The sequence below is a fragment of the Pongo pygmaeus genome, chromosome 4 (assembly GCF_028885625.2).
Source record: "Pongo pygmaeus isolate AG05252 chromosome 4, NHGRI_mPonPyg2-v2.0_pri, whole genome shotgun sequence".
Classification (NCBI taxonomy): Eukaryota; Metazoa; Chordata; class Mammalia; order Primates; family Hominidae; genus Pongo; species Pongo pygmaeus.
In genome coordinates, this window is record NC_072377.2 from 136,970,517 (window position 1) to 136,992,280 (window position 21,764).

Here is a 21,764-nt window from a genome sequence, read left to right on the forward strand (position 1 = left end):
TCAATAAAGAGATAATTGGTCTGTTTGTTTGTTTGTTTGTTTGTTTTTTCTCATTTTTCTCATATTCTAGGTCCCTCCCAGATTCCCAGGGGCAAGGATTTATACCACATCCCCAGTCAATTTTTGTCACTAGGGAAGCACCTAGATCCAGGTAGTTTCCTCCAAGTGGTGTCTCTTTGGCTAAGAAAGGGAGAATGTGCTGGGAGTGGTGGCTCACGCCTGTAATCCTAGCACTTTGGGAGGCCCAGGCAGGTGGATCAACTGAGGTCACGAGTTTGAGACCAGCCTGGCCAACGTGGCAAAACCCTATCTCTACTAAAAATACAAAAACTAGCCAGGTATGGTGGTACATGCCTGTAATCCCAGTTACTCGGGAGGCTGAGGCCAGAGAATCAATTGAACCCAGGAGGCGAAGGTTGCAATGAGCCGAGATCGTGCCACTGCACTCCAGCCTGGGCAATAAGTGAGACTCCATCTCAAAAAAAAAGGAAGGAAGAAAGAAAGGAAGGAGGGAGAGTTCGTTGCCTGGGGAGGGAGCACCCTCTGTGGATGTTATGGATGTCCTTGTCAGAACCATCCTGGTCAGGACACACTGGACATTGGCCCTTTCCCTGATGACCCAGACATGCAAGGCGGATGTCATCTGTCATCCTGCCTACTGGCTTTTGGTTACACCTTCAATAAGCTGTACTTACTGAGTATCAACTCTCTGTAAAGTAATCTACTGGTTGTAGTAGAGACACAAGGATGGATCAGCCATGGACCCATCCTCCAGAAACATACAACATAATAAGAGGTGGGTGACATTAAAACCCTCCTACTTGGTGCCTGTTCCCTCCCTCTGCATCCCTGGCTTGAGTCTAGCTGCTTCTTCTCCCTAATGCCCTGATGCTGGAGGCTGGGAGCTCTCACTCATTCAGCCTTCATCTCAGCAGGTATCGCAGGGGTCCTGGGCTCACAGGGGTGAGTACATCAAGATGTGTGTGGTCTGGTAGGGAGCCTTCCTGCCCCATAGCTGGAGATAGGCCAGCTCCTGAGCAGGTGCTCTACAGCCATCATCCTGCTGCTGGGGCCACAACAATCAACTCTGGGCTGCCAATCCCCAGTCCCCTTGCTGGCTGGGCTCCACACCAGTAGAGGGAACCTGGGGGACTCCTTTGCCTCAGCCTATGCCAAACTGGAGGCCTCTGGGGGTCACAGCTGCTGCATGCACGATGATCCACAGGGAGACAGGATGGGGCTGAGGCAAGTGCAATGCTCTGCTGCCTCCCCAAGCACCTCCCTCCTCTTGAAGCTCTGCCTGCCTTTTTCTCAGGGACATGAGAATTGGCTCACTTCCTTCTCACCTCCAACTCCCTTTTGCAAGAGAATCATCTAGAATAGAGTTGTCGGTCAAACTGTAAAATATTTGAAGACATCTATTCTGAGCCAAATATAAGTAACCAATGGCCTGTGAGACAGCCCTCAGGAGATCCTGAGAACATGTGCCCAAAGTGTTCAGGCCACAATTTGGTTTTATACATTTTAGGGAGACATAGCCATCAATCAATGCATATAAGATGTACATTGATTCTGTCCAAAAAGGCAGGACAACTAGGTTGGGGGGTGGGGGTGGTTTCAAGTCATAGATGGATTCAAAGATTTTTCTGATTGACAATTGGTTGAAAGAGTTATTATCAATAGAAAGCAACAGAAAGGGATGTCTGGGTTATGATAAGGGGCTATGGGGACCAAGTTTTTATTATGCAGATGAGGCCTCCAGGTAGCAGGCTTCAGAGAGAATGGATTGTAAATATCTCTTATCAGTCTTAAAGAGTCAGTAATTCCAAAAGGGAAGAGGGTATAATGAGACATTTCTGGCTCCCCCTTCCCATCATGGCCTGAACTAGTTTTTCAGGTTAACTTTGGAATGCCCTTGGCTGAGAAGAGGGGTCTATTCAGACGGTTGGGGGTGCCTTGGAATTTTCTTTTTGGTTTACAGAACACAGGCCCAGAAATGAGAACCAGGTTTAGGTCTTGCTCTCCTACTCTCCACTGTGTGACTTGGGCAAGGCATCTAATCTTTCTAAGCCTCAGTTTTCTCATTTGTAGAATGGAAATAATGCCCTTGCTTACTTCATAGTGTCATTCAGAGGCACAGACGATAGAGAGGCAAAATTCTTGTCCTTAACTGCCCTGAAGCTTCATGGAGAAGTTGGACAAGTACACACACAATGTGTTGCATAGTACACCAGAGGTATGTCTGGGGTGTGGTAGTAGCAGTGAGGAGGTAAACTAGTTCTGCCAAAAAGAGGAGACTGCAAAGCATGGGGCGTGGTGGAAGTAGCCCTCCAGGGCTTTGGACTCTAATGTTTCTTAAACAGTAGAGTGTTAACTGTATTAAGTTGTATTTAGTCCCCACAACAAACCTGTGAGATAGGTGTCATCCATTTCACATATGAGCAGCTGAGGCTCAGAAAGGATCATGCATTGGCCTGGCCTGGTATTTATAGAGCCCCTGTTGAATGCTAAGGGGCGCAAATCTAAGTTCCTTCCTCGTAGCTCACATTCCACAGGTGAAGTCACTTGCCCAAGACGAGGCTGGAATGTCAGAGCCAGGATTCAAACCCTCATCTGGTGGCCTTCCACCTTACCCTAGAACTCACTAGCCCTCAGGATATCCTCTTACAGGGAGCATAGACTGTCCCTGCCAGCCCCTGTGGGGAATTTGAGGATTTAGGGGCAAGGCTGGGTCAGGGATAGGACAGGCCCTGCTAGTCCTATGGAACCTTCTGTTTCCTGAGCATTCCCTGGCAGCCCCTCCCCAAAGAGAGATTGAAGGCCTGACCGTGCCAATGTTTTCCCCAGGGAGGGAGGGCAGGAGAAGCTTCCCCAGGGGATTTCAAGGGAGGATGGAGGTGGTCTCTGTTCTGGGGTCAGAGAGTGACACCCTCTTCCTGCTGCGGTGGGGAATCCCCTTGGATTTCTCTGGGTTTATGGGAGAGGCCTATTGTTTTCCTACTGATCAGGCCCTCAGGGGAGGAAAACTCAAGACCCTGCACGTCACAGGACTAAATCAGCCTCTGGCATCTGAGTGGCTCCTTAGGCTTGGGGCTCATTCCTGCCCTCTCATGCCCTCAGCCTCAGGCTGCCATGAGACTCATGGCACTGCCACTGGGCAGTGACATTTTGTTTTAACCCAAGGAAATAAGAGATTGGCAAACCCCCTCCTCCAAGGAAAAAAATACAGGATTGTTCATTAGAGCATTTGCTCGTAGTAACAATCATAGGAAACAATGTAAATGGCCAATGTTTAGGAATTAAATAAAATATGGTAAAAATCTACATATAATGAAATACTTTTAATGCAGCAATTAAAACTCATTATGTAGAAGAAAATTGATTTCATGAGAAGAGTGCTTTATAACAGATTTAGTCAAAATTCAGATCATAAAACACAATGTACATGATCTCATTTTTAACCCAAGGAAATTAAAAAAAAAAATACCTATATATATGCATAGAAGAATGTCTAGAAGGATGCATCCAAAGTTAATTGTAGTTATTTCTGGGTAGTAGAATGATACGTTTTCTCCTGTTTTCAATATTTCCAAGTTTCCTTCAGTGAAAATGCATGTATTTTGTAATCATGGAGAAAAAGTTCCCATGGTGTGTGTTGGCGAGAGAAGAGAAGGATTGTTTCCTTTTGGCTTTGCACTTGGAAGGCCCAAGGCCTTGGCCTTGTTCCAGGAGTACAGATATTGTAGAAGCCACAGGGAAGGCTGGGAGCAGCAGAGGAGAGGCCAGCTTGAGGAGAATAAGCTGGGCATTGCTGTCTAGGTGTCATCCTGAATGTCACCTCCCAGAGAGGCACCTGACCACACAGCCTGGCCAAAGGAGGTCGCTCCCACACTTACTCTCTATGTTTCACCCCAGCTTACTGTCTTCATAGCACCCATCCGCATCTGAAGTTACCTGCCTGCATATCCATTTTCTTGGTGATTATTTGTCTCCTGCGCAGAAGGCAAGCTCTCCAAGAGCAGAATCCCTGTCTGTCTTGCTCACTCTGACTTCCCATCAGGAGAAAGGACCCAAGCCAGATCTTGCTCAACAAGCAACTGAGGACTTGCTCAGCAGCCCCAAGCTATGGGCATTTATTCTAAGGCTACACACAGCAGTGAGAAAAAGGAAATAACTTCATAGGAATCTAGAAACGGGGAGAGCTAGCTTATAGGACCAGACCTGGGTGGTGCTCAGCAAGCTGGAGGACCTGGCCCAGTGTTAGTAACAATAGTGGCCACGTACAGGTGTTGAGGAAGTACCATCTTTATGTTTTCTCTTAAGATAGAACCAATGTAGGTTAGATCCCTCTCCCTCTGCTTCCAGCCCTCCTGCTGCCACCAGCCAAATCCATCCCTCAGCTCCCAACTTCAGCTCCTCTCTTTAGAACCTGCTGTAGTCAGATTCTCACTCCAACTGTTCCACTGAATCATCCCTGACCAGGATCACCTGTGACTCCAAGATGCTAAATCTCTGGCTTCATATTATTAAATAGTTGACCTATCACAGTGGACTATGCCATCCTCCTCAGAAGTCTTTCTCCAGGTTTCCCTCCTACTGTACTTGCTAGTCCTTTTCAGTCTGTTTTGCTGAGCTACTGAATGGGGCTCAGCCCCTTGCACAGCTTCCCTGGTTTTTTTTTCTTTTCTTTCTTTTTTTTGAGACAGAGTCTTGCTCTGTCACCCAGGCTGGAGTACAATGGCACAATCTCCGCTCACTGCAACCTCCGCTTCCTGGGTTCAAGTGATTCTCCTGCTTCATCCTCCCGAGTAGCTGGGGTTACAGGCACCCGCCACCACACCCAGCTAATTTTTGTATTTTTAGTAGAGACGGGGTTTCACCAGGTTGGCCAGGCTGGTCTCGAACTCCTGACCTCAGGTGATCCACCCACCTTGGCCTCCCAAAGTGCTGGGATTACAGGTGTGAGCCACCGCACCCGGCCGGCAACTTCCCTATTGACATCCACCCTCTTGATGATCTCATCCTGTGTCACAGCTTTAAAGAACTATGTGCCGAGCACTCACAAATACTCATTTCCAGCCTGGACCTCTCCCCAGATTCACAGTTCCACCTGCCTACAGTCTTCTCCACTTAAGTGCCTAAAAGGCATCTCACACTTACGTCCAAAACCACATTCCTTATCTCCCCACAAAACATGCTCCATCTGTAGGCTTCCATTCAGAAAATGGCAATTCCATCCTCCCAGTTGCTCAGGCCAAAACTGGGAATCTTCCTGCTGCTCCCAGCCAACTCTGTCTCCTAGTTCACAGCTTCAGCTCCTTTCTTTTTAACCTGCCCCAGTCAGGTTCTAATCCCATTCTTTTTAATCTCTCACTTCCAATCCATCAGCAAATCCTCCATGCTACTGCTCTGGTCCAAGCCACCATTGTCTCTTGCCAAGATTTCTGCCATAGCCTCCTAACTGGTTCTACTCTTTCTCTCAGTTTATTCTCAACACAGCATCCAGAGTGGTCCTGTTAAAATGTGAGTCACATCATGTCACTTCTCTGTAAAAAAACCCTCTAGTGGCTCCTGTCTCAGAATCAGAGCCCAAGTTCACACAAGGACCTCCCTTGAATGTCGTGAACACTGTGGAGCCTCTTGCTACCTCTCTGATCCCTCTCCTGCTTCTCCCTTATTCTCTCTACTCTGGCTGCACCACCCTCCTCACTGATCTGTTAACACGTCAGACAGGCCCTCACTGCCAGGCTGTTGCACTTGCCATTCCCTCCACCTGGGAAGCTTCTTCCCCGTTAATTCTCAGGGCTCATGTCCGCACTTTTTTCAGGTAACTTTGTTCATAATTTACCTTCTCAGGTGTCTAGCCTTCTCTGGCACACATTTTAGAATTTTGACACCCCTTCTCACCTTCTGCCCCAATATTCCCTACCCCTCCCTCCTGCCTTATTTTTTCCTCCCTAGGATTTACCACTTCTGATTCCTATATTTTTAATTTATGCATTTTGTTAGTTTTTGGTCTCTTCACTACCACCACCACCCCCCCCCGCCCAGTAGACTGCAAGCTCCATGAGGGCAGGGTTTAGCCTTTTTCGTCCAGTGCTCTATTCCCAGAGCCCTAGGACAGTGCCTGGCATATAGTAGGTGCTCAGTAAATAGCTAATGAATGGATATATCCATGGAAATGAATGAAGGGACAACTTATTTTTTACACAAGGCCTTGAGACAAAGTGGGAAGGGCACAGAGGTTTCTGCCAGTATAGGAGCATTAACAGGCCAAATGAGAAAGAAACCCTCTGAGTGGAGAATGCCGCTGGGTGGAAGCTTGTGCCCGTGTCTGCCCTGGGCCAGCATCCTGCCAACTCACACCTCAGTGGCTTTCAAAGAACTCACCACAGATGGGCTCTCATCTTTCAACTTCCATCCAGGCTTGCTTTGTTCAAAGGCCCACCTTCAGTGCCCTGCTTCAATCATTTACTTTCCTTGTTTTTTGCAGGTGCCAGAGTTTGTAGCCTATTGGAGGAAAACACACCAAGGTAAGAAAACAATAAGACCACGTCTTGTTTGGGACTGCCCAACGTAGCCTTGGAAACTGTCCAAGGAAGACCAGGGTGCTAAATGTTGGCAGCTGGATAAAGGGAAGGCCCAAGAGACTTTGTGTTGACTTCCTGGATAGAGTGAGAGTCCTGGGGACAGTGAGGCAGCTCAGTATAGTCAGTGATGGCTGTGAGGTCTTTAGACTCAGGAAGGCAGTGTTTCACTTGGGAAAATGTAGCAGCCTCCCCCAAGCCAGGTGGTTGTGGGCCCACAGGATGGCCCTCCTGCCCTCACTTCCCTACCTCCCTCCGGGTCTCCCCTTCCTCACTTGCCCGGAAGTGCTGCCTGGCCCACTGAAGGCATAGCAGGCTGCTGCAGAGGGTCTAGGGCTTTTTTTTTTTCTGAGATGGAGTCTCGCTCTGTCGCCAGACTGAAGCACAGTGGCACAATCTCAGCTCACTGCAACCTCTGCCTCCCGGGTTCAAGCGATTCTCCTGCCTCAGCCTCCCAAGTAGCTGGGACTACAGGCACGTGCCACCATGCCCAGCCAATTTTTGTATTTGTAATAGAGATGGGGTTTCACCATGTTGGCCAGGATGGTCTCAATCTCTTGACTTCATGATCCGCCCACCTCGGCCTCCCAAAGTGCTGGGATTACAGGCATGAGCCACAGCGCCTGGCATTTTTTTTTTTTTTTTTTTTTTTTTCCTAAAGCAAGACTGGTTTAGTTCAAGAGGTATATACTAAGATCTTTCCAGCATAGGGCTTCTCTGATTCTGTGTTTAATCTCAGTCCAAATTTTGTGAAGATCCTCAGCAAATAAATGGATGTGGGAAATGTGTGATTGGGAAAGAGGCAGCTTTTAAAAATGTGTCTGGCCTTTGACCACGCAATTTCACTTTCCAGTATTTATTCTAGGAAAATACTCATGCTTGTGCAAAGCTTATATATAAAGATAGTTATAACTGCATTGTTTATCATTTACAAAAAGAAAACATCTGAAAGCCCAACAAGAAGGAATTGGTTATTCCACGTTGGCACATTCATACAAGGGAATGTCATTAGGCAGAATGATGAAGATATATATTTATTGATGAGAAAGATATTTGAACATACCATTTTAAAAAAAAAGAAATGGAAAAATCTTACAAACCATTCAAGGAAAGTAGCTTTGGATTCAGCCTGAAGGGTTGAAATCGAACTCAGTCTCTTAACCAACTTGGGAACTCAGGCAAGTAATATGATCTCCCTGAACTGGTTTCCTGCCTGTAAATGGGGCACAATAACACCTAGCTTGTGAAGTTGGAAGGATTAAGAGAGATTAACACATCTAAAGGCCTCAGCACAGCCCAGTAGGTGATGATTGCTCAGTAGCTGGGTGCTTAGATGAGACATGGACTGTGATAGTATTTTTACCTGTTTGTAAGCCTGGAAACATTCTGGAAATTCATACACCAACAGTGGAGTTTTCTGACTGATAGAATCATCGGTGATTATTAATATTTTCTTATTTTTCTACAAGGAATATCTCCTGCTTATCTAAGGATGGTATAGTTAAAAAAAAAAAGTGACAATTTAAAAGATTAAAAAAAAAAAAACAGTGCATTTCAGCAGGTAAGTTTGCTAAGTAGTCCCTGCACAGAGCTCTGGAGAACTGAGAGAGAGGTGGGAAAGAAAGGGAATAGGGAGAACAACGGGTGACGGAAAAGAGAAGGGGAGGTCAGACCCCAGGGCTAGTGGCCAAGGAGATGCACCTTGGCGGTAACGCTGGAGCCCCAGCAAGCATGTGTGTGTCCTCCCATCCCCTATGATTGGCACCTCCCGGGAGAGCTCCAGGTAGGAGATCTTGTAACCCAAGGGTCATCTGTCCCAGCTTCTGATGACAATAAATGTGTGTAGCCTCTTTCAGCTGCTGAGACAGCCTGACTATGGCACATCCAGGGAGAGGCCCTGTGGCTCTAGTCCTGGGCCTGGCTCATCTACCTTTGGTAAACCCAGCATTTTTTTCCATGTCCTGAGTAGGAGAGGCAGGGCATCCTAGTGAATTCCCAGAAGTCATCCTAAAAGGATTAGCACCTCTCTTCTTTAGCAGCCCAGTAGGATCTATACCCAAGAGACGGGTCTCCCAAGCAAATACAGGCTGCCAGGAAAGGGAAACGGTGACCACCTAAGGGCTGCCATGCCTGCCTCTCATCCCCACCCTCACCCTACCAACTGCCTTAGTGGCCAGTGACATCAGGAGGAACCCTTCCATGCTGATGGTGCTTGTGCCCACCTATGCCAGTTCATTGAGCATTCTTAGAGAGGCATGACTCTTCTACATAAGCGAATTTTCCAAATTATTAAATTTGATCCTATCACATTGCAGTTTTAAAATTGTACCCATTTTAAATTAATTTCTATTCTATCAAATTTATCAAAAAAATGCACAAATTCAAAATAGCTGGAAGAGATGATTTTGAATGTTGTCACCACAAAGAAATGACAAGTGTTTAAGGTGATAGATATGCTAATTACCCTGATTTGATCATGTCACACTATATGTATATCTGGAAACATCACACTGCACTGCATAAATATCTACAATTATTATGTATCCATTAAAAACAAAATAAAAAATAATGCATACATATGGTTTAAATATCAGTTGTACTGAGAAGCCCATAATAAAAGTCCCTTCCCCACCTTTCTCAGTCCCCCTCTCTATAGGCTACCTCTTTCAACCATTTACTAGTTTCCATTTCTGTTTATACTATTTTTTGATCTACCGATTTTAGGCATTTGTTGACTTCTTGTGATAGATGAGGATTGAACTTTCCTACAGAACCATCCCCACTTTTCCTCCCTCCATCCTTCCAATAAGAACATAACACAATCTGTGGTTAACTCAATAGTGAATGTGGACATATTCGTCACTGCTGAGTTATGTAGCATCTTTGAGTTCTGGAAGATTTTCTTATATTATTTCTTTAATAATTTTCTCCCCTGTATTTTATCTGTTGGATCATCTGGATTAATGTTTTAGTTTCCTTATATTTTCTCTCCTACTTTTCATCTCTTTGCCTTTTTGGTCTACTTTCTTGGGAAACCTTCATTGACTTCATACTCCAACCCTTCTATTGATTTTTTTTTTAATTTTGGCTTTCTTTTTCTAATATCCTAGTACTCATTCTTGTTCTTCCTGTTCTTTTTCAAAAATACCACATTCTTTTTTATGCATATACTATCTCCATCTTATTCTTCTTGAGGCACCATTTATTTTTCATTTGTCCATTTGTCTTAATAGTCTTCTAGTCTCTATTTTGTTTTTGTTTCTACCTGGAGGTGGCAGCGGCGGTGGTGGCTGCTTGTTGTTGTTGTTGTTGTTGTTGTTGTTGTTGTCGTCGTCATCCTTCTTCTTCTTCTTCTTCATCATCATCATCTTCTTCTTCTTCCTCCTCCTCTTCCTCTTGTTCTTCTTCTTCTTCCCTCTTCCTTCTTCCTTCTTCCTTTTTCCTTCTTCTTTCTTCTTCTTCTCCCTCTATCTGTCTCTCCATCTCTCCTTGTTGGAGGCTTTCCTTAAATGCCAAATATCTCAGCTATCTGTTGGTATTTATTAATGGAGCAATAAAAGGCTGAACTAAACTCTGCTTGGGGAGAATTTATCAACTGGGGTTTCACTACAGGAAACAAGCCACTCTTAGTTAACAAGCCTCCAATGAGCACCTTTTCTCTAGAGCTAGGTTTCTCAACCTTGGTACTAGTGACATGTTGGGCCAAAGAATTCCTTGTTGTCAGAGGCTGTCTCATGCACTGTAGAATGTTTAGCAGCACCAGTGACTTCTGCCTACTAAATGCCAGTAGTAACCCCCCCTCCCAGAGTTGTGATAACCAAAATGTCTGTAAGCATTGCCAAATGTCCCCTGGGGGACAAAATCACCCTGTTGAGAACCACCACCCTGAAGCCATTCAGCTTCTCAAGAGAAGCATTCTAACTCTTAGTTCTAGTTATTGAACGCTACATAACAAACCACCCCAAAACATAGTAGCATAAAACAACAACCATTTTTTGGGCCACTGTCAAGGAGTCAGAAGGGCAATTCTCTGCTCTACAATGGCTAGGATGACTGGAATGACTCGAGGTGACTGGAATGACTGGGAGTTAGAACAGCTGGGGCTGAAGGGTCCACTTGTAAGATGGTTGTTCACTTGGCAAAGAGAGCTGGAAGGCTGGGCTCACCTGGGACTGTTGACCAGAGAGACTACACATGGTGTCTCCAGCACCATGGCCTGGTCATTGGACCTCTTACGAGGCACCTCAAGTCTCTGGTGTGAGTGTTCTGGCCAGTAAGACAGAAGCTGCATGGCTGTGTATGTCCCAGCCTTGGAAGTCACATAGCTCATTTCCACTGTAGTCAGAAATCCACACAGGTTCAGGGAAGGAAACACAGACCCACCTCTCCATTGGAGAAATGTCAAAGAATTTGCAACCATCTTTTAAATTCACCATACCCTCATCCAGAGTGATATATACCTGCGGTGGGGCAGGGCAAGGTAAGTGGGTGGGACGTTGAGTCCCACACTTCATTCTTCAGACTTTTCCCTCACCTCCCTGTTTTCATCCCTGTATTCATCTGCCCTCCCTCCTGCCTGTCTCTCTCCTGTTCAGTGTCTTTGTCTCCAGCTGTGTGGGGCAGGGTGTGGAGGTGAGACCTGGGGAGGATTTCAACCAGTTTCCTCCATTCATTACCCCCACTGGCTGCTGTACCTCAGCCCCACCATCCACAACACCTAGTCTCCCCAAGTCTGAGCTCCTCCTGCAGGGTTCCAGGGGTGAAGTGGCTTGCCTCCTGTCAGTGGGCCCCTCTGCAAGCCCTTCAGAGCCTAACTTCCTCCATGTCAGTCATTATTCCTCCACCTGCCTCCCAGCTTCCTGGAGTTTGGGGAACTCTTTCAGCCACTCATGTCTCCTTTACCATTCTCTTTGCCTTTGAGAGTTAATACCATTTGGTTGTTTGTTTGTTTGTTTGTTTGTCTGAGACAGAGTCTCGCCTTGTCACCCAAGCTGGAGTGCAGTGGCACAATCTTGGCTCATTGCAACCTCTGCCTCCTGGGTTCAAGCAATTCTCATATCTCAGCCTCCTGAGTACCTGGGACTACAGGCATGTGCCACCATGCCTGACTATTTTTCGTATTTTTAGTAGAGTCGGGGTTTCACCATGTTGGCCAAGCTGGTCTCGAACTTCTGATTTCAAGTAATCCACCCTCCTCGTCCTCCTAAAGTGCTGGGATTACAGGCGTGAGCCACCGCGCCTGGCCCCATTTGATTTTTTTAAGAGACGGTATTACTTCATCGCCCAGACTGGAGTACAGTGGTGTGACCATAGCTCACTGCAGCCTCAAACTCCTGGGCTCAAGTGATCCTCCCACCTCAGCCTCCTGAGTAGCTGAGACTCCAGGTACACACCACCACACCCAGCCAACTTTTTTTTTTAAGACAGGGTCTTGCTATGTTGCCCAGGCTGGTCTTGAACTTCTGGACTCTAATGATCCTCCTGCCTTGGCCTACCAAAGTGCTGGAATTATAGGCGTGAGCCACTGCACCTGGCCCCATTTGATTTCTAGACTAGCATTTTAGTGGTGCTTCAGGAGAGAAAGGAAACTGGGAGTGTAAATAACTGATGTGTTGAACTGGAAACCCTGTTGTACCTCTCTTGTATGGATGTATCTCTACATTGTGTTATAGTCTTCCCTGCCCTGTAACAGCTCTGTGAAGCAGTACAGTGACATTTAACCTTCTGTTGATCATTCAGAGTTCTCCTTATGAAAATACTTGTTTACCTGGGAATTATTAAGCTATTAAGCTATTACCTTGGAATTATTAAGTAGAGCTATTTGTTCTTCCATAATGAGGACCCCAGTCATTTTGCTGGGATTCGTTAAACCTTTCTTCGTGGCCGCCTCTGTCCCTGGCTGCCTTTTATCCTATGTATTTGTGGTGAGAGTGCCACATTACAGCACGTTAGCTTCTGATGTACTCTTTTCAAATGGCCAGCCCCGGTGACTCTGCCGGGCATTGTTTGTTTGCCACCGCCCCACACATCCCTGCTCCTGTTGATTTTCTGCTCTTTCCCACTCCTCCCAGGATTTGACCTTTGTGGATTCCATCAGCCAGGCTCCAGGTCCCCATGCTTCCAGTTGGGTTTGGCCAATTGAAGACCCCTCCCCTGACCAGAGGTTGGAGGCTGGGAGGGGAAATGGGAGGTGCTTTATCCCCCCAGTTCCCTCTCTTGCCAGGTCTCAGGTCAATAGTGCCTGTGTTTTTCACCCTAAAACCACAGCTCCTGCCGGCAGTCCCCTCCTACAGGTCTCTCTGGGTTCCAGGAGCCCTCCCACCTCCTCCCTGGGGATTGGTGGTCACAGCTCCCACTGTTGCTGGCTGCAGGATGCTTCACCTTTCCTTGAGGGTTTCTCTTCATCTTGCTCACCCTTGGAAACAGTCCCTTCCTCAGTCTTTCCTGTTACCAGTGGAGTGTGCATCTGTTTCCTGCTGGGGCTGTGATCAATACAGCAACCTTTTCTGATTTGCATCAAAACAAGGATACTCAAGCAGAGAGGGTATCAACATTTAAAAAAATAAAACAAGAATAAATAGTCCCTGAGTGAGCCCTGAGAGACTCTCTTAGGCGAGAGTCTGCGTATGAGCTTTGTGACTTCTCTAGGCTACTCAAGGGCTTTTGTTTGTTCATGTTGATGTTTTTAACTATAATGCAGATAATAGAGGGCAATAGATTAGTGACTTCTGTACTTACAGGAGTGATTTGAGAAGGAAACTAAGCATGTAAATCAAGGGAAGCCGGGATCACTCACTCTCCTGGTCCCAGTCAGCCCTCGTTTTTGTTTAATTTGTGTATTTTGAAGCACACATATCTCTAGGGAAAAAAATGAAATCAAGAACTCCTCCTGGCCACCCGTTTCCTGAAGCATGAAAAGGAAACATTTCATAAATGCTTTGTAAAGAAGACAACAGGAAGGGGTAGTGTCACTGGCTGGCAAGAGCTGCTGTTGTGGTATTTCACAGACAAGGGAGGTGACGTGGCACATGGGGGCTGAGGTCCCAGCCAGGGGCCGCATAGGCACAGGCCTCAGGGCCCAGGCCTCCCTCTGGCCTGTAGACCCCTCAGCCCTACTGGACAGGAGGAAAAGGCCTAGGGGACATTGCCCCCATTTCACAGAGAGGAGGCTGAAGCCAGTGAAGCAGAGAGTTGCAGCTTCAGTGGGGAGACACTGTTATGCCCCGCCTGTCTTATTCATGCTTCTTTTACCTGTAGGGATTTTTTTTACATGGCTACCCTTGAGTGATAGAGCATTCATCAGCTTAGCTTGTCCTCTTGCAGCCTACGCCACTCTGTGCCCTTTAGCCAAGCAAGCCCAGCTGAGGCCCCGCAGCGTCCCTGCCCAGCAGAGCTACAGGAGGCCCGAGGCCCCTTCCTGTTCACTCATGCTCTATAGACGCCACGCTACAAAGCTGATGTGCAGGGACACCACCTGAAGACCCAGCCTGCAGCTCAGCCCCACACACTGTGGATGGTGGAGATCCCAGAGGGCCAAGGGAAGCTTGGTGAGACCTCTCTGCACTGCCCCTCCCACAGCAGGAGGTTCATGGCCCATGCATTTCTGGGAGGGCTGACAGGGCCCAGGTGGGTGGAATACCTGTCTGTGAGCCCCATGTCCTGTCTTGTCCCAGCTGCCTGTAGTTTGACAAAGTATGCTAGAGGTCAGCCGTTGCTAGGGAGGCTGCCACTAACCACACAGAGAGGAAGGAAAATTCTCAGCCACAGCACTTAGAGCTGAGCCTGACATGGTCCTCAGCAAGATGTTGCAAGTTCCTAATCTGAACACAGAGGCCAGGGAGTAAGCATCATCAGGAGCCCAGAGCTGACTGTCATTACCCACAAACATAAACACCCTGAGTCAGGCCTTCTCCCCACCCTGCCTAGGTTGTCAGAGCCTCAGCACTGGCTCTGCCCTGGGTGGCAGCCCCTGGGAAGCCCAGCTGCCACCTCTCTACAAATGGCCCTGTAGAAGCTGTGCTCAGTGATCCACTTCCTGGGGTGGGGCTGGGCCCACCTTGTTGCCATTACACCCCATTACAAACTGACGCAACCAGCTTTCAATAGACACTGCCAAGGAAGATACACATTACAACAGCATGCTGCAATACCTCTGCCTGTGCAAGAGACTGACCCACATCCAAAAAATGGACATCTTCCCACCCCAGTGTCTCATTCCACTGAGCTGGAAGTGGCCTTTGTCAGGACCCTTTGAGGTCTTGAGTGGATCTGCTTTTCCCAAGATATTAAACCAGTGACTTTAAATCCTGGCTGCACATTACCATCATCTGGGATATTAAAAAATACTGATGCCTGGATCTTGCTCCCACCCAAAGAGTCTGACTGAGTTGATGTGGGTTTCAAAAATTTTTTAAGTGTTTGTTAAAGGATGACATATATGCAAAAAAAAAAAAAAGCACAAACCATAAGTGTAAAGCTCAGTGAATTTTCACGAAATGAATTTACCCCAAGTAACCAGCATCCAAATCATGAAACAGAACATCACCAGCAACCCCTGGCACCCCTTCCACTTACTACCTGGCTCCAAAGGCTAATGTCCATTCTGGCTTCTAATGGTGTACAGTCATTTCTCCTGTTTTCAAACTTTATATGATGTAAATGGAATCATGCAGTATATATCCTCTTGTTATGTTTGTGAGATGATTCATCCAAGTTGTTACTGAGAGCTGCAGTTTATTCACTCTTCTTGCTGTAGAGTATTCCACTCTATGGATACTTCTCGATTTATCCATTCTACTGGGATGCATTTTTGGATATTCGAGTTGTTATTTATAATTCGGAACTATTATGACTATTGCAATGACATGCTAGTGTGGATTTTTGGAGTAAATGTATATCCGTTGCTGGGGAAGCATGGATATGAGTATGTTCAGCTTTAGTACCTTATGCCAAATAATGTTCCCAGGTGGCTGTACCCATTTACACTCCCTCCAGCAATGTATGAGAGTTGTGGTTGCTTCACATTTTTGCCAACCATAGATATTTTCTATCTTTTTCATGTTAGCCATTCTGGCAGGTATGTAGTGGTATCACAGTGTGGTTTGAATTTGCATTTCCCTGATGACTAATACAGCTGAGCAACTTTTCATATGTTTGTTAGCCATTTAGATCTTCTCTTTGCAAAGTGCCTGTTGGAATATTTGGACATGAGTATTTTTAAAAAGCTCCTTAGGTAACTCTACTGTGTAGCCAAGGTGGAAAACCACTGAACTAAAACCACAAATTGGTATCTGCGGCTCCCTGTCTTCATGCTTTGCCCTTGAACTTAGAGCATTTTGGATCTGAGAGGACCTCGTGGAACTAGGAAAAGATTATCTTCACTCCCTACTAAGATGAGCCTGTCAGGAAGAAGCAATTGGAGCTGGCAGTTAAGAATCTTTAGGAATGTGACCTCTACTTCAGAAGGGTCCAGGGAGGGCCTGTGGTGTCCACAGCTGCCACAGACATTTCCTAACCACAAAAATGGCCCCTTGGTGGTCTCCCCAGAGCTCCAGGCAGTCATGGGGAGGAAGCGGAGGGCCCCATGCCAGGTACTTCCCAGTTTCTAGGCCAATATGAATGGGACACAGCTCATATGGGGTTGTGGTTAGACTGGGGACAGTGGAGCATATGTTCTGGGGACCTGGGTGTGGCCAAGGGAGGCCTGCTGTCTGTGGCCTTTGTTCCAGATTGGAAATCAGCCAGTGGGGCTCTCCTACATGGGTCCAGGCCTGGCTAGCTCTTGAATTCTTGCGTTTGCATGTGGGTCCTTATGCATGCATCCTAGAGCAGGGTCCCAGGGGTCACCCCACCCCTCCTTGACCCCTTACTCCTCTAAGCTGGGAAACACGTGGCATGAGAGAACACACTGTGGCTTCTAATGACATCGTGTCTTGATTGCATCACCATTGCATCATCTGGGCTCATCTCATCCCTACCTCTGGACTGTAACATCATCCCAGGGACTGCCGGACACTCCTCTGTGCTCCCCCACAGCGAGTATAATGCCATTTGGTAATTCAGTACAGCCTCTTCCAACTTGAGAAGGAAGATGCATTTCCTTCCCTCAGTCTTGAGCTGTGCAGGTGTCACGCTGAGCTGCCCTGTGTGGGCTCCATGTTGGCACACATCAGTTGCAAGGGGCTCTGTGCAGTGAGCCTGGAGTTGGACCACTGGCCAGGCGCTGGGATGCTAGTGCCTGGACTGAGTGTGCACAGACGCCCCTCAGGCAGAGCCACAGCGGGCGCTGAACCTCCTGGTGAAGTTCACCGCAGTAACCAGAGCTCAGTGGGAGGGGCTGGCCTATCAGCACCTGTCCTGTGTGCTTTTTGAAAAGAGCAGGGTCTACCTTCTGTCAACTGAAGTCCTGCCAGCTGCATGGCATGAGATGAGGGACAAGGTGGCACGTGAACAAAGTTGACATTTTGGAGGCTGTTAGGCTCAGAGCCAACCCTGGGCTCCGTGTAGTGCCATGACTCATGGATTCAGGCCCATCTTGGAAATTGCTCTGGGCGTAGAGCTCTCATTTCTGATAGTCCAAGTGCAGATATTGGGGTTCCCCTAATTGGCCCAAATGGTGGCCTGCACCAACCAGCGACCAGAGTGCTGTCTGAATCTAGAATAACAGGAAGAACACGCCTCCAGCAGCGTAGGAGAGTTCCCCATGCAGTGTGCTTCCCATTCTTACCAGCAGTTGGTATCTTCTGTCTTTTTCACATTGGCCATCTAAGTCTCATAAAGAGACTCCTCTCCTTCCACTGAGCCTGCATCCCAGCCTCTCCTCTTTCTTCAGGGACCTCTCCCCAGCAATTACGCCCTTCCATTCTCTCAACCAGGGAATCTTCAAACTCTTCTTCTCCACTGGCTCCTGCTGTGCTCCTGTCTCCATCACCTGTATAATGCTTCCTGCCATCCTGCCTTCCCTGTGGAGAACAGCCATGCTGTCTGCTTCTTACAGCCAAGATTCTGGAAAGAAATGTCTCCTTTTTCCTCGTCATCAACCACTCATTTATTCAGCAAGTGTTTCTTTTACACTTGCCTGTGCTGCGCATGGCGGCAATGCAGCAGTGAACAAAACCACCAGCCCTGCTCTCATGCAGCTTATAATCAAGTAGGGAGACAGACATAAATGATTAATAGATGCTCCTATAATGGCGGTTGTGAGGTGTGCTGCCACAGCCCAGCCACACACGCCCATTCCCTTCTCTGCACATGTACATGTCTGCTCGTCCTTCCCACCTGAACTCATGTACCACCTCACTTATGCCCCTTCCCAATGCCGCACCTACACAACAGGGTGCCCCGCTGTGCCCACAGCAGCCCTTGGGCATAACTGTTCCCCACAGAGGCTGAACCCCGAGGGCAGAGTCCAGGCCACACTCACCTCGGAGCCCCCTGCCTGGCACAGAGCCCAGCCCAGCAGAGGTGCTCAGAAGATGAATGAAAGTCCCTGCTGAGATTCATCCAATCTGTTTGTGAACATCTCTGGGGTCCAAGAATTCATGGCTTTCTTTTTCTTTAGAGAGCCTTTGTTTCTTTTTGCCATTATACACTATATTTGGGTTAGGGCACAACAATGTGAATATACTTAATACTGAACTCTACACTTGAAAATGGTTAAGATGGTAAAGTTTTAAGTTATGTGTATTTTGCCACAATTTTTCAAAATGCAGAGCATAGGTACAAAGAAGGGAAAAAAGGGGGCAAGGTCCATTTTATTGAGAAATAAAGAACAAAGGGTTCGATTCAGAGAGGATTGGATTTTAAAACGTAATTTAGATTAGGGAAATGCAAATGAAAACCATAATAAGTAAGATACCACTTCACATCTGTTAGGATGGCTATTTTAAAACAACAAAAACAACCTGAAAATAAGTGTTGGCAAGGATGTGAAGAAATAGATACCCTTGTGCATTGCTACTGGGAACGTAAAATCATGCAGCCTTTATTGAAAACAATGTAGTGGTTCCTCAAAAACTTAGTTATCATATGATCCAGCAGTTCCACTTCTAGGAATATACCCAAAAGAATTGAAAGCAAGGACTCGAAGTGATATTTGTACACCAATGTTTGTAGCAGTATTATTCACAATAGCCAAAAGGTGGAAACAACCCAGATGTCCATGACAAGATGAGTGGATAAACAAAATATGGTGAATACATACAATGGAACATAATTCAGCTTTAAAAAGGAATGAAATTCTGGTACATGTTATAACATAGATGAACCTTAAAAACATTATGCTAAGTGAAATAAGCCAGACACAGAAGGAAAAATACCAGATGATCCCACTTATATGAGGTACCTAGAATAGTGAAATTCATAGAGACAGAAAGTAGAAGGATGGTTGCCAGGGGCTGGAAGGAGGAAGAACAGGGAGATATTGCTTAGTGGATGCAGAGTTTATGTTGAGGGTGATGAAAAAGTTCTGGAGATGGATGGTGGTGATGGCTGCACAACAATGAGAATGTACTTCATACTATGGAACTCTGCACTTAAAAATGGTTAAAATGGACGTAGACATTTTGTCTATTTTGCCATAACAAGAAAGTAATTTGGGTGTATTTTAGAGATTTTAGAAAATACTGTAAGCACAAGAGGAAAAAAATTAAAATCATTCGCAATCACCAGGTAGAGACAACGACTGTTGAAAGATCAGTGTGTATCTTTTCATTCTCGTTCTCTCTCTCAAAAAAGTGTGTGTGTGTGTGTGTGTGTGTCTTCAGAGGTCACACTGGACTTTCAGGAAAGGTTCCCCTCTCTGCTGCTTCCCTGCTGGAGCCATGGAGAGCAAGTCTATCCCTGTTCCACAGGTCAATCCTTTGAACAATTTCTCATGGCTGAGTTCACTCCCCTGCACCTCCAGGGTTGCACTTCTCTGAAAATACTCATTTCTTTTATGTGTCTAAAAACATGGCACCCACGACCCAATAATATGTTGGAAGGGGTTGGAGAGAAACGCGAGTGCCTCTCACACCTTCTCACACACTACACGTCTTAGCGATGGCCAAGTGAGCGTGTTGGCTCTCTGGACTCCTCAGTCTGTTGGTCTGGGCTGCGCTAGGCTCAGGCTCCCTGCCTCCCCCGCAACCTTGATCCCCTTGCTTCTTGAACCTGATGCCGGGCCTCACATTCTCCGTTGATTCTAGCTCTTAAATCCTGCTTCTCCAGCTTGTCAGGAGGCTGTGCCCTCATGCCCCAAAGAGCAGATCTGCCCTCTCCACTGAGAGGGAAGGAGTGAAGGTCCCACAGCCTCTGACCCCTGCTGGGCCCAAGAGAGGAACAGCTGCTTGCTTTATTTCTCGTGGGAGAAGTGTCTCAGGCACCCCTCTTTGTCTCAGGCACCCCTCTGCCCTGTACAGCAGCAAGTCAGCAGGAATGAGCTGAGCCGCCCAAGTAGTGGCTCCCTCCACTATGGGGCCTCTGTGGTCCTGGGGGCTGTCCTGCCTCCACTGCCATAGGCCTGGCCCCAGAGCATGCTGCAGCGGTCACAACCTATGGAGGTGCCCCCAGACCCCCATATTTGGGCCCAACTACAGCCTCCTTCCCCAGCTTTGCCACCTGGCTTGGGAGCCAGGGCACCACCAGCTTCGTTGGCAGGGAGAGGTGAAGAAAGAGGCCATGGCCACTCAAGTGACTGAAGCTCATGTTCGTGCACACCAATTCGAGAGGGACAGCACGTTCATTTACCTCCAAATCCAGCCACAGACACATGGCCCTTTTCTCTTGGCTCTGGGGCCTCCACAGAAGGGTTTTTTTAAGGTTGCAACCAGGACCTTTATAGCCCAGTCCTGAGAAGATTATCTTTTTATTGCAACTTTGATTAATGATTGATCAAAAACTGATACTAGAAACACTGAAGAACAAATTTGCTGTAGACATTAGGAAAGGTCTACATCTGGCAGGCCTGGAGACCTTCCCACCCTCTCCCCCCACAGTCAAACCAGGGCAAAGGTACATTGGAAGACCCAACCCCTACACACTCTTACACGTGCACTCACACACATACACTGAGGGGAAAGAAAGATTTAATTGTCCTTAAATCCTCTTGGATTAGGCTATAAATTGCAAATAAATGGAGCAACAGACAGAGCAAAAGCACATAAGGTCCTTTAATAGAATTTCTCTATCTTATTCTGTTTCTATGAATGCCTGTTACAAATTAGCAGCTTAAAGGGAAACCTGGAGTGTGGGAGAGACCTTTGTGTGAAGTCCACAGCCTGGGTTTCCTACAGACCTCAGGTCCCAGAGAACATCTAAGATGCCTCCAACACCAGATGGAGGAGGGCAGGAGATGCTGCACAGAGAAGCAGCACTTCCCGAGCATCTGTGGCAGGAAGTGACTTGGAGAGGATGAGGCCGTGCCTCAGGTGTGCTCTGGCTGTTCTGATGGTCTCTGAGGCCACGACTGCCATGGTGAGGTCCATAGGCTGCATCAGAATCACCAAAGGGCCCAAACGTACGGCCTCAGAGCCTGGAGAGCCAGGAATCTGCATTGCAACAACTCCCTGCTCAGTGGGTTCTACCAGTCCAGTACCCGCCCTCTGAGGGCGCCCAGGGAGCAGGTTGTGTGCTGGCTGGAACACTTTTTCCTGCCCCTCAGCTCCTCTATGATGCCCTGAGGCACAGGCAGTGGAAAGCTGGCAGAGCTGCTTCTAAATTGAAACTGGAAATCACAGTTTCATTTTCCAGTTTCACTTGCACCGCCTAGTGTTGGGGTTTCTTTTCCACAAGGAGAGTTCCCCAGGGAGAAAGAAGCAGGAGCGGGAGCAGGGGAGCATGTTGGGGGAAGGCAATGAGGGTGTCCTGCGTGCAGCAGGGCATGGAGGGGCCCCAGCGCTGCACTTGCTTCCTTTAAGCCCGGCCCGCTTGGTGTCAGCCCCAGGGGTGGTTTCCTCTCTAGGAAAAGCTAATGTCATGCTTATGCTGAAAAACTCTTTTCAGAAGTATTTTAGGAGGGGCCCTGTCTCTCGGTTAATCTGGGCCATTTCATACCGGCTGTGCTCACCCAGGCACAAACACTGAAAGCAACAGCTGGCAAAGGCATCGCTTGGTAGCAGCTTGGAAGACACCACCAAAGAAGCTCTCATGGAAGCGGCAGATTTCCTGAAGTGACTGGAATGCGGGGAAGGAGGGCAG

General features: G+C 47.3%; 1 protein-coding gene across 1 annotated transcript in view; it reads left to right on the top strand.

Moving 5' to 3' along the window:
• Positions 1–21,764, top strand: part of LOC129036371 (sterile alpha motif domain-containing protein 1-like) — a 68,547-nt gene that overhangs the window by 35,611 nt on the left and 11,172 nt on the right. Inside the window, exon 4 of the mRNA XM_054487374.2 lies at positions 6,494–6,533. Within this exon, the coding sequence (XP_054343349.2) occupies positions 6,494–6,533 (40 nt within the window). The remainder of the gene's footprint in view (positions 1–6,493; positions 6,534–21,764) is intronic.